The sequence below is a fragment of the Schistocerca gregaria genome, chromosome X, assembly GCF_023897955.1.
Source record: "Schistocerca gregaria isolate iqSchGreg1 chromosome X, iqSchGreg1.2, whole genome shotgun sequence".
In the NCBI taxonomy this organism is placed as follows: Eukaryota; Metazoa; Arthropoda; class Insecta; order Orthoptera; family Acrididae; genus Schistocerca; species Schistocerca gregaria.
Window position 1 is genome coordinate 531,453,473 of NC_064931.1, and position 13,800 is coordinate 531,467,272.

A 13,800-nucleotide genomic window follows, 5' to 3' on the forward strand; every position below is an offset into this window, starting at 1 on the left:
TGAACGTCTGAGTCTCCCAGTCTATATCCGGCAAATTAAAATCTCCACCCAGAACTATAACATGGTGGGGAAATCTACTCGAAATATTTTCCAAATTATTCTTCAGGTGCTGAGCCACAACAGCTGCTGAGCCCGGGGGCCTATAGAGACATCCAATTCACATCTCTATCCTTAAAGAAAAAACAGTTGTAAATGTTCAGCATGTAGTCATATTTACAAAATAATTTATGATATTAATACAGGGGATATCAAAAGGTAATGTCCGTCCTTAGTGAGATAGTGGTGCTACACTGGCCAAGGAACAGGACCACCTGTTCCAATCCGGATAGCTGGAAAATTGTTGTACGGCCATTGTCGTACTCTTAGTCAGAAATGTGCTGGAGCACCTTCTGGTTGATAACCCTATGTGTTGTCTTGTCTGTACAGGCATATTATCCAGTATTGTTCTTAGCTTAACTTCTTAAAAAAGCAGGCAATCAGACCCCCCCCCCCCCCCCCAATTGTATATGAATGGGATAGTCAGTGTGCCACCAAGGATAGCTTCCTGTTCATTAACACAAAATCTTGTTTGAAATGAGATGCAACAAGCTACTTGAGGATTGTTGTCAGAATAGATGTATAAGTTGCGTGAGTTCATAACACCATATTTTTTGAATGCTAAGTCATCAGTCCACAAGACATTGTTCTCAAAATCTAGTCAGTCATTAATCATCTATAATGACCACTGATAGTATGCGAGATGATGTCCACGGTTGTGGCTTTAATTCTTTCACAGTGTCCATATGGTATAGATAAAGAGCTTGATGATGAAGTACTCGCCAACCCAATGAGTGTGGAAGTCCAACGTGACACCCAGGACACCTTGTACTGATAATGGACGTGCTTCTACAATATCGAGAATTTCTTCTTTACAATATGGAGCATTTCCTGGTTGACCAATGTGATGTGTAGATTGTTGTAGCATTCCTGTATCCCCCATGCATTGGTGGAGAGCTTGAAACACACATCTACTTGGATGCCATGGATGCGTTGCGATTACAGAAACCATAAACAAATTGGCTATCTTGGTATTCGTCATTAGTAAACTTTGTGGATGTTCAGACACAGACTTCACTTTAGTAACTTTCAGTGCAAATAAGGTCCTTTATCCTCTCATCAAGGATTGACATTATCTTTTGGTACAACTGGTATAAAGTAACTCGTTCTACATCATTGCAATTTATTGTGCAAATTATGCATGGAACATGAAACAAACCAACCAATCAACAAGAGAGCCAGCCAGCCTTTCTTCATTTTTATGGACTTATGCTGTCCATCTGACATGTTATTTCTGTTGGCAGGTTGTCAAAGAGTTTTACGGCAGTGTAAAACACTCATTTTTGTGACATAGTTAGTCCAATTAGAAGGAAATTCATTATGTCTCTTTTGTTGTTTTTGACAACAAATTTCATCAGTGAATAAATATACTGCTAGGTTGTGCTTTAATATTCCCAATCCCAGCAGATGCCTGCATGATGTATGTGTGTGAACTCCACACACAATTCTAATTATTGTCTTTTGTGCAATGAATACTGTTTAAGTGAAGAGGTAACCCAGAAGATTATTGCACAGGACATTATTGAATGAAAATGTGTTAACTTCTTCTTTTCTCCACCTTGTCCTCTGCCTCCCCCTCTCAGCACTTTAGTACTGTATAGGTAGTAGCCCCTTCAGAAAGTTTCCTGCTTCTGCCCCCCCCCCCCCCCCCCCCCCCAGTGAGAGGTACTTCTCCAACATTTAAATCTAAGACTTTTGTATCCTCTTCCACATAGTATATTCACCTCTTTCATGGCCTCCCTCTCTGTCCTTTGCTGTTTGACCTCCATTCATTAATATATATTGTGATATTTACATTATCCATCCTAAAAACTTGTCTAAGCCAGTCTGTTCGACTTTTTATTTACATTAAAATTTCTGCTCCTTGCATAAGATGTTCCAACTCAGCTTTTGCTCTAACTCTCCATGAACCATTATTATTCTGAACTGCCCTGTAAATCTCGTGCAGCACCTTGTGTTCAAATATTCTGAGTACTGCGCATTAACGTTCGTTAATGTCCATGTCCCACATCCATAGCTTATGACTGTCCTGATAATGACCTGGTATATATGCAGTTTAATCTGTCTGTGGAAGGAAGGACAGGCCTTCAGAACAGTAAACATATAGAATCATCTACTATTGCTTAAAATGAATGTTTTAATGCTGGTGGACAATCCTTGATCAATAATTCATGATGATGAACTAAATGAGGAAGGGGTATCAACCCTGTGCTGGACCACCAACCTTTGAGGACTAGGTTCTCATTTTGGAATTAGTTCCTCTTGTGGGATTGCCTTTAGTCTACAGTTCCCCCTTCCCTATCTTGTGGGACACACCTTGTATGGTTTCTCCACTGTGGCCATTTGAGTTAGGGTGACCTTGCCAGTAGCTGTGCTACCACCAACAGTGCCTCCAGCATCTTCAGAGCAGAAAAAACCTCCTTTCCCACCACTGAAAATGCCTTCGACATGGTGATGTTCCCTTTGGGGGTCTATGTTCTGCCCAGAGTTGGCAATTATTCTTATGGCAAACACAGCCACTTTTTCTCACTTTTCTTATTTTCCTTTCTGATGTGTGTTTGAGATCTTGAGAACAATATTTTCAGAATGGTTGAAATATGCTGAAGTTAAGCCTTTGTTTAAGAAATGAGACACCATATTTACCTGGTTATAAGTTGAGGTTGTTCCTCAAATTCATCATTCAAAAAGTACAGGGTCATCTTATATTTGAGATTAAACTGTTGCTGCTGAGGTTGGCAGTTTTACATTGTTTAATAGCATAGGGGTCATCTTTCACTTATAGATGAAACAGATGCAGATATGTTTTGAAGAATTCGGAAGGGTGATGGGCAGACGACACTTGCATTTGAACAGGTTCTAGATTTTCAGATACGCTGAAGTGCTCGATACAATATTGACGTTGATCAGATGATCACATAACATTTGACTTGAGCGGCGCTAGTGCAAAGGGTATGTGAGAAATTATGAATTAGCCACTACAACAGTCTGTTGCTGTTCTTGTACTTGTATGGATACCGTGTACAAACATTAATACTGCTTTTTAAGTGAGGCTAACATTCAAAAGTGGAAACGTTGTCCTTCAACAAACAAACAAAAGCATTCATATTAAAGTGACTGTAATTATTGTGAGAATAAATCACAGCGACAAGATCTGCCCTGGAGATGGTACCAACAGATGCCAGTAGATCACAGAATGTGCGAAAGTTGGAGAATCGGACTGAATTGTGATTGCGATATTTTATTTATGTATTAGGTGCTGCTGTTACATATTACCTGCACCGTAGAAGATACTACAGTTTGTGTTTCACAGTTTGTCAAGCACAGCACTACAGAAGGGTTCGAGGGGAAACAATGGTATCAGCTTGGCTCAGAACTAGATACGTGCGGTGAGGGGAGTGGTGAGCAGGCAGTAAATTATGACTTATTGCCAGCCATGGGAATGTATACCTCATACTTTGACTTTTTTTAGGAAGATCTGCCACATTTAAACAGCAGTTTGCCTGAATCCACTTGTCAAAATTCAACTGACTTAAAAATTGGACAGATACTCAAAAATAATGTTCATTTCTGGAGGAGACGGTAAATGTCTAGATTGGGGGCCAGTAGTGTACTTACATGTTTTGTGCTACAATGTTGCTGACACCTAATGTGATGTATGATGGGAACAAAAGATGGTATGTATGCTACTAGTTCTACGCAGCCAATGACAGTGACGGCAAATGATATGTTTGGAAGCAAATGCCATTGTCACATTAGTTTAGAAGCAAAATCCAATATGTATTCAGATAGAAACAGCTGTATTCTCAGATCCCAGCATAACCACAACCTTAGAAATCACAACATATTCAGAATAGCCGAATATTTGTGACAGTAAATATATAAATTTCACAGCTGTGTTGTTGGGGTGAAGATGATTAAAAATAGTGATACCACAGGTGATACAGTTAGAAAGCAAAAAAATAGAAAAGAAAATGGTCCACAAATTAATATAAATCATTTCCTTTTGTTCATTTTATTTTTCCATGTTTTATTAAAATGTAGATAATTAATAAATGACATAAATTTAGAATAGGCTTAATGTTAACTTTTTAGGCAGATACTTTGTCAATAAAACAGTTTGTAATTTTGATTAGTCAGAATAGGGTAAAAATAATTTTTTCTCAAGAAGCCTCTTGGAAAGGGAGAAGAAGGGGGTCATTTTATAATCAGGGCCGTTTTATGCTTGAATAAATATGGTAAATAAGTACTGTCAAACTTCCCTTTTGCCAGAGTTCTCAATAATTTTAGAAAAAAGTAATACACAGTCAGCTTCTTAAATGTCTGACAACAAATGATATGTTTTCAGAGTGACAGTTGGAATTTCTAAAGGGTTCTGATATTGAGAAGGTCATCTCCATATACAGCTAGATTGTACTTCCAGAATGAAATTTTCATTCTGCAGTGTAGTGTGTGCTGATATGAAACCTCCTGGCAGATTAAAACAGTGTGTCAGACAGACCGAGACTCAACTCAGGACCCTTGTGTTTCACGGGCAGGTGCTCTGCCAACTGAACCACCCAAGCCTGGCCCATGACCTGGCCTCCTGCAGCAAAGCTTCTGTGAAGTTTCGAAGGTAGGAAATGAGGTACTGATGGATTTAAATGTGTAAGGATGGATCGTGAGTCAGGCTTGGGTAGCTCAGTTGTTAGAACACTTGCCCACAAAAGGCAAAGGTCTTGAGTTTGAGTCTCGCTCCAGCACACAGTTTTAATCTACCAGGAAGTCTCATAGAATGTACTTAATTTGTTATTAGACAGTAAATTACAGGCCACTGGTATATTTTGTGATCTGTGAAATGTATCTGGTGTGCAAATCACAATCTCCTCTTGAGTAAATTAGAATAGTACAGTATAATAGGACATGTTGCAAGATGATTCAAACCTTACACCTCTGATGGGAAACAAAGGATGTCATTACAAAATAGATGTGTATTAAGCTATCAGGCATCCTCCAACTGGGAACTAATTACTTGTGGTGTCCAACAAGGTTCCATCTTAGGGCCCCTTACTTTTACTTGTGTATATCAGTGAGCTTTCATCTGCAACATTACATAATGTCAAGTTTGTTTTGTTTGCAGATGAAACATACATTGCAGTAAATAGCAAATCAAATACAATCTTAGCAATATTCGTTAATGAAATTTTCATGAATATTAATAAATGGTTCCTAACCAGTTCTTTGTCACTAAACTTTGAACAAACAACATGCATTTTAGAACTCGGAAGAGGTTTCCTGCCAGTATTTGCCTAAAATATTATGAAAAGCCAATAGAAAAAGTTGACTGTGTCAAATTCTTGGGATTACAACTTGATGATAAATTCTACAGGGAGGAACATACCACAGAACTGCCAAGGCACCTAAACAAATCTCTGTTTGCAATTCAAATGTTGTCAGACTTAAGTGGTATAAAAATAAAGAAAGCTTGTGTACTATGCTTACTTTCATTCAATAGGGTCATATGGGATTATTTTTTTATGGAGTATCTCATCAAGCCAAGCTTAAGTTTTCCACATCCAAAAATGAATGATAAGAATTGTTTGTGGTGTGAACTCAAATATGTTTTGCTGAGGCCTGATTGGGGAATTATTGCTTTCCAATATACCTATTTTTAATGAAATTTGCCATTAAAAATATCTGTTTTTCAAACCAACAGCTCAATACATGGAATCAATACTAGGAATAAGAATAATCTTCACAAAGATTTGAAGTCACTTCCTTTGGTCCAGAAAGGCATCCATTATTCAGGAACATATTACAGTAGCTTGTCAGCAGCCATAAAAAGTAGAACTACTAATAAATTCTAAGAGCAGCCTAAATGATTTATAGGTTGACAACGCTCTAGTTCATTGACAAATTGCAAGTAGATATGACATGCATATGGTGACTCTGACACTTTTCTGAAACAAGTGTTGCTATCTGAATAGAGGCATAATGGCCCAAAAGTGGTTGCAGCAATAAAATAAAGCTTTTTAAAAGTGTCTTCGAGTGGTTGTGAACTCCTTCAACAATCTTACAAGTTTTGTGTGTTTTTCTTATTGTGTAGCTAAAGTTTGAGAGAGTGTGCATTCGGGGAATAGAAAGACTTTTATGTAGAACTGATGATAATATGTTGGTTGATTTCACACATCATCCAACATATCTATTGGAACAATTTAACACTATTAAACACCTGAAACAAACATATTTCCTCCCACATGAAATGAATACTTTGCAAATGGCTCTAATATTTTGGACTGGTAATATTTCATTGGTACAGTGTTGAGTTTTGGAACTAAGACATGGAAATTTTCTTTTCAGACACCAACTGGCTTGATCGGAGCCCTGGCCAAGAAGAAGAGAAAAAGACACATGCGCAGAAACTAGAAAAGAAAAATAACATTTTACCATTGTGGGGGAATGAGCGGACCATGAATCTTAACCCATTGATTTTGACAAACATCCAGTCATCTCATTACTTCAAGGGTAGCTATTGTAATGTCTTAGAATAATTCTATAATACTAACTTGATGGCCAGTGTACATGGAAATGACATTATATAGGATGTTTTTGTAAACGAGGGAATCACTCATCTGATGATGAATTTACCTGTAATGAAAAAACACTGCTGCATTGAGAAATGTTAATATGAATTTTTGTAAGAAAATGAAGCAAATATACATACTTTGAGAGAGAGAGAGAGAGAGAGAGAGAGAGAGAGGTTTTTCAGCACTTCAGATGGATGGTCCATAATATAATGTTTAAACCGGTAGAAATTTGGGGATCAGGGGGCGGGATATAGTATTCACAGCACTGTATTAATGTTATCCCTTTCAAGTCTTCATTGTTGGAGGAAGTTAGTATGCACAAATTGTGTGCAAATTAACAGTGTAGTGTAAAACTGAAAGAAAAACATTCTATCCCAATCAACCATTGTTAGTTACGAGATTGAGGAAACTGACATCCAAGCTCTATTTGGGTACCACCAATTATCTGCAAAAATGTCAGACTCTGTTAGAATGACAGTGGAATATTTTGCATCAGTGGATAATGGAGACTTCATTCACCACATTGTAATAAAGGTGTAACCCTCAATAAAAAGAAAAGAAAAAAACTAAAGCCTCAATGTAAGTGGCATGCAGAGGAGATGTGTATGCCTTCAGCAGAAAATCTGGGTACTCTACTTTGTCAGGGGTGCCTGCTAAAGTTCATTTATTTCAAGCTGACCCAGTCATGCACACATTATTTCTCTGTTTGCTTGTTATAAAATGTAAATTGTATAAGTCAAATACACACATACAGTGTTGAATACAAGTCGTCAACCGTATGCAGACTGTAATAGCAGGAATTGAATGCATACAATACTTGTTCACTTTTTTCAATTTGTGGAAAGTGACTTCACAGTCTTGAGTAGTAGCTTCTTATTTACAGTGAAGTTAATAGAAAATGCAGGAGCTCTAGAACATGATTAAAATCTTTTAAATAATTTTCTATTTAAGAAACAGCAACATGAAAGTAAGCCAATTCATCTCCAAAAGTGTTAAAATACCAAATGATGACTTGCCGTGGCAATGGGAAAGCGCATTTAGCTGTCTGTGTAGTAGTGTGTCTGTGAATAGGTTTACTGTTGCTAGAAAAAGAGCTAGTGCTTGAAAGCTAGTGTGAATGCTGTTTTGTGTTATGTGTTTCTGTTCTCCACGCGTGATCTGCTGTAGGTGATTGGCTGCCCTTCCCTTATGTTGTGTCCATCCAGAAATTTACATTATTGTTATACATATGATTACTAACTTTGTGTGAGCCAAGATGTTGTGGGCAACTAGACCCATTGTGGGCACAGGTATTAAAGACATGTATAGGAAAGGGAAACTGTTACATGTGTTAAAGCAATGTTGGCCACAGCTTGCCAAACTACATGCGAGCATGATGTGAGGGACGAGGTTTGGCTTTACTTGGTACTTTTTGGAAGTACTTGGTAAAGCACGAAATTTAGTTTAGCATTGTGGTGCACGATTTTTCAGTTGGCACGACTTTCTTCAGTTTGGCAGACTTGGAGTCAGTGATGTTTATCCTTCGCTATTTGTTTTTGATGTAAAAGTAGTTCACAGGTCCAGTGGCTTTTTCCACGTAAAGAGGCCTTTAAATATGAATGGGAATGACAGAGGAAAAGGAGAATAATTCTCAATATCTATTACGCAGTACACAGTCATGTTATAAGTGGGTATCACTGTTTGCTGTGGAACAGCATTACAACATTGTGCAGAAAGAGTTTAAAGATTTAACTGACGGTTACTGAGAAAAAATGTTCAACAATTGGCAGATGGGAATCATTGTTCTGTATATCAAGAAGCACTCTGTGCTAAATTTGCAGGCATGGAGCATGTGACAAAATTGGTGGTACGAATGGTAAATTTTCTGAAGTCACATATATTATTCCGTGTCAGTTGCACCACCTTTCAGTCTAATTGAAAGAAGAGTATGGAGAGACTATTCATTACTGCAAAGTACATTGGTTAAGTCAAGTGGCAAGCCCAGAATGATTTTTCGATTTAAAACCCACTGTTGTTGCATTTATAAAGGAAAAATGAGTGCATGAATGAAAATTAAAACAAGAATGGATTGAAGACCTTGCATTTTAAGTGGTCTTAACTGCACATTGCCCATGGTAAGAGAGAGCAAGATAAGAAACAACTTATTTCTAATTTGATGATATGTTCAAAAAGAAAATTGCATTATGTAAGGGACAAATTGTGACAAAAAACATTGTCCATTCCTTTGTCTCATTGGCATTAAAGAAATCACGAGGTTTGAAGAAATCATTTTTCTCTTGAAAGAATTAAATGGATACCTTTCTAAACTTTTTACTGCCTATCTGTTTTCAAAACCATTTGTCATTTCAGTTGCAAGTGTCCCTGAACATGTGGATATGCACATGGAAGTGAACAATCTGCAATGTTAGTTCCAACTAGAAGACAAATTCAATACTTTCAGCATTTCGCGGTCCTGTCAGCAACTGTATAAATATTAAATTCAAAATTAACAGCCTCAGTTGCGGAGTTACCTAGATTTACCTAGGTTTCAATTGGGATAACCCAACCTTCTTCAGAATTACACTTACTAATGTTTGTCCATAATGGACATTGTCAAACTGAAACTGAAGAAGGTTGGTTTTCCCCAATTGAAACCTAGGTAAATCTAGGTAACTCCGCAACTGAGGCTGTTAATTTTGAATTTAAGAAGACAAATTCTTTTACATTAAACCTGTCCTGGAGATGTACATTGTCTTCCTTGGGAAGAGTTTCCATGTCTCTATAATAGTAAATGTGATATCAATTTTTCAATCAGTATTTGTGTGTGAAAGGTTTTTTTTCTGTTGTGAAAATAAATAGGCCACAATTCGGTGGCAGCCTGACTTGAGAAGATCTGTTAAATTCTATCTCTGTACATATGCTGATGTTCTGTAACACACAAAAATTATATTACGCCTCCAGTGCACCAAAAATAATTAAATAACAACAAAAGTATGTTTTGTTTGTGATACTTGCTGTTGAGAAATAAGAAATGCGAAACCAAGTCGTATATAGTGTGTCTGCATTCCCATTTAAATATGGCACATTTGCAGTTTCCCCCTCTCCCCCCTTGTCACACTCAAGCAGAGTGGTGTGGCAGTGGAGGAAGTGTACAGCTAGGCAAGAGAGCTAGGGCACTGGTAAGTAGCTGGTGTTTAGAATTGCAGTTCCAGTAATGGTGGCAGACAATCTGAAAGTGGGACCTTAAACGTCACATCGAGTACCATTCATTAGCAATCCTTTACATTGTAGCTCTGTGCGCTGGGTGCAGCCAAAATATTCTTGCTCGTAAGAGATGGCAGTGACTACTATCAGTTTCAGTACTGAGTATAGCAAGTGGACACTAACTTCTGGGAAAATTTGGTTTCACTTGTAATTGCCTTCCTGGGGCATTTGGTCTCAGGCTTCTCAGAGCAAAACAAAGTGTATTCACATGACTCAGATTGAGTGTGTGTTTGATTTGTTGAGCAAAGGGTGACTTGCCTACCTCAGCAGTGTAATAGTTTTGCAGTGGTAAGTAGAGCATGAGACTTCTTGTCGATGATACAAATAATATTTCATATACCCATAAAGGCACAAATTTCCAAGATATTGAGTGGGCATTGGTGCGAAGGACTCAAATTGACGATCTTCACAGGTCAGTGGAATCTGTATCTGTATTCTCAACCTGGTTCCTACTTGTGTTCTGGTTATGTTGGTCAGAAGGTAATAAAATGGTAATGATTCTAATGGGATTGGTAACTTGACTCGAATTCTGCATAGCCCTGCCAGAGGCTGTCTTGGTTGCAAAAGTACTAGGGTCAAATGCCCATGGATCGCATGGAGGGGTGCTTCCAGCAGTTCTGAAACTTTGATACTAGTGAAAGTACTACTTTCAGCAAGAGTGAAAAAAACCTCATGATGGTCAGCTGTGTTTTGACAGTTTCCAAGTGGTCCTTGAAAACTTCTAGGTTATGACTTACTGTGTCTGCTTACTCTCAGATGTGTGTCATAAGGATGGCAGCCATGGTGCTGGGTATTGTTCTCCATGTCTTGGTCTAGGCTGGCCAATTGCGTGCTGCATATTTCAAGCATCTCCTGATTTCCTTCCACATCTACCTATACCTGTTGCAACCCTACATTTATGTCCTCAGCATCTTCTGTGTTAGCAGTGCCGAATACTGTCTTTAGGATTCTGCCACGTGCGTTTACCCAGACCCTTTTTTACTAAAATCACAAAACAATTCTGAGTTTTGGCGCAGCTGCTCCTGTAAACGTTCAAAAGCTAATTGTAATAGATGATATTCACTTTGAGTAGCATTTAGTCTTGCCCTGCCTTGCATCATGGTTTGTAATTTCTCAAAAGTATCCTCAAGGTGCTGAACTTAGTTTCTACTGTTCATACATCAAAATCCAGGCTTAATGTCCAATGGTGCTCAGAGGTCACTATGTCTGGGTGCTGCATAAAAATTACCCCACCACTCAAAGGTCATACCTTGGTACCTTCTGCCATTCTGGATTTGCCCCACAGGCTCAGGAGCACCATAACCAGGAATTCTCTGGCTCTCATGTTTTCCTTGGTTTTGCGTTTGGTGACCAGAATTGATACAGCTATCTTCTGCTCTCTGTAAATTGGTGCTGGGTTAGGTTCTGTCCACACCCCATGAGAAGAGGAAATTCCCTGTCAGCCTACTTGTCCCCCTCACATTCAAAAAGTGTCCTCAGATTCTTCTTTATTTACTAAATTGCCGTATGAAACATTTGTTGTCCCTTCCTCCCTCTCAGGGGTCTCACACCTCTTTTATGAGTACATGCTTAGCCACCACAGGGCCTCACCCCTTCCAGCCCTATGTCTTTTCCTGTGCTGAAAGTCTATCCTCCTACCATTCTTTTTTCCTCTCTGCCTTTCCATTGGATGGTCTTCTTTGTGCCGATTTTGCATGGATGTGGTTTGTGATTTTGGACACTCGTTTTCTCCCTTCCAGCATGCTACCAATTTTCATTTTTAACCATATGGTCCCCTTGTTAGGTTTGACATGCTGTGCATTTTCCAATTTTTACAGAAGTGCAGTGAAGGTCACAGTGTGTGGTGTATAATCCACGTTTTGTGCCTTTCTCTCTTTGCACGCTTCGTTTCTTGCAAAATTACTATTCCAGAAACCCAGCATTGTATTCGTTCTGTTGGGATTGGGTTATCAAGTTCAAGCATGGTGGTTGTCCCTGACCATACAGGGATCACACTGTTGTATCCTGAGCTAGAAATTCCCCAAACAAGCAATGGAGTTCCTGCATGTCATGGCTGGAAGGAGGGGCTCCAAGCAACATTTTACTGGCCAGATAACCTTTTCTGTGGCTAGGTGGCACCCATGGAGAGAGCCCCTGTTCAAAGTGAATTAAAGTTTCTTCTACAAGTGGTCACAAAGACTCAGCCCCATGATACTACCTTCCTGGGCTGTGCTGTGAGGAGAGAGACAATCCAGGCATTGTAGTGCGAAGCACTGCACCCCATACCTGTAATGTACTCATACTGATGGGTATACTTTACTGCAACAAAACTCTTATTGAAAAGATTGAAGACAAATTTGGAAAAATTGAGTCTTTGGGAAAAATGGGAAATAGTTCATTATTAATTTAAACTTCCTCTGCTGCCAAGACTTCAGCTCTTCAGGCACTGCCCCACACAAACTAAACATGGTCCAAGGAATCATCGTCCACAGAGGACTTACACTCCAAACAGCAAATAGATGAGGAGCTTCGGACTAACCTCCGGTGGTGAGGCGTGCATTATATCGATCTTGTCAAAAAGGTCCCAAGAATATTGTACGGATATAGGCACGTTTATCATGGTCTTTTGAAGTGAATGTCGTCACAGAGAAAGCTAGTCATGGTGTACAGGTACAATGCGAAACTGTATGTCCCACAATCTATGAGGTGCTTCAGATGTTTACATGTTGAACATACGTCAACCCGCTGTATGGCAAACCCAAAATGCGGCAACTATGGGCAATCACTCCATGAAGGTAGTTGTGAACATCCACCTTTGTATATAAACTGCATGGAACATCACCCTCGACGCTTGCCAATTTTCAAGAAAGAGCACACGACCCAGGAATACAAATTTATTGACTACCTGTCATATATTGAGGCATGGAAGAAATATGAACATCTCAATCCTGTGTGTATGACAGTCAATTACGCCAAAATCACAACCATTGCATCCTCCCCCTCCACCTTTACCATACCCAAACCAGATGTCCATCCTAATCTCTCATGGTACTTTCTTCAGGAACCATTTCCCATTTCCAGGCAGAAAGTGTTTTCCTTCTTCGATGTCTACTGGTAACAGGGCTTCCTCTCAGGATCCCTCTCGCCGGCCATCTCGGACCGGGGGCCAGCATCAAACAGTGGCTGAAGGAGCCATGCCCTGTGGATCCTTGGGCTGTCCATTCCTTATCTGTCCCCATGCTCAATGCGAATAACCCCTTGAGTAAAAGAAAAAGGTGCTGTATCCTCCCACACAGTCAGATTTTGAGCTGCTGCTTGTGGATGTGGTTCCATCCCCCCTGCTGACAGACAGTACCGATCTTGCAGAGTGACTGGTCCCCCTGGCCCTTGATGCCTAAACTGGGCACCAGTCACATGATCATTGAGTGGAACTATAATGGACACTACTGTCACTTGCCAGAAATACACCTCCTTACTCCCTCTTATTCTGCAATTTTAATTGCTTTCAAAGAAACACACTTCACTGATACCATTCTCCAGTGCGCCTTGGTTATCATGCATTGTGTTAGAACCATGCTGATCCCAAGAGGCAGCTTGTTTCATATGGGCTGAGGATTTTCTCTGCCCGTGAACTGGGTGTTTTCCTCCTCATTTCATCATCATCATTCGTGACAGTGTCTAGAGTAGACTGTAGAAAAAAAAGGGGGGGCTGTTCAAAAATTGGGACTTCGTATGGGCGTCCACTAATCCATACACATTTACATTGATTTTTATGATACAGTCCACTAAACACACTATTGAGTCTCCTTCTACATGACTACTCTGCAATTCACATTTAAGTGCTTGGCAGAGGGTTCATCGAACCACAATCATACTATCTCTCTACTATTCCACTCCCAAACAGCGAGCAGGAAAAACG

At 39.4% G+C, this 13,800-nt stretch overlaps 1 protein-coding gene across 3 annotated transcripts in view; it reads left to right on the forward strand.

Annotated features, from left to right (window-relative positions):
• Positions 1-13,800, forward strand: part of LOC126298869 (pre-mRNA-splicing factor 38B-like) — an 85,484-nt gene that overhangs the window by 18,068 nt on the left and 53,616 nt on the right. For all 3 annotated transcript variants that reach the window (XM_049990384.1, XM_049990383.1, XM_049990385.1), the window contains exon 2: positions 6,433-6,597. In XM_049990384.1, the coding sequence (XP_049846341.1) occupies positions 6,433-6,597 (165 nt within the window). The remainder of the gene's footprint in view (positions 1-6,432; positions 6,598-13,800) is intronic.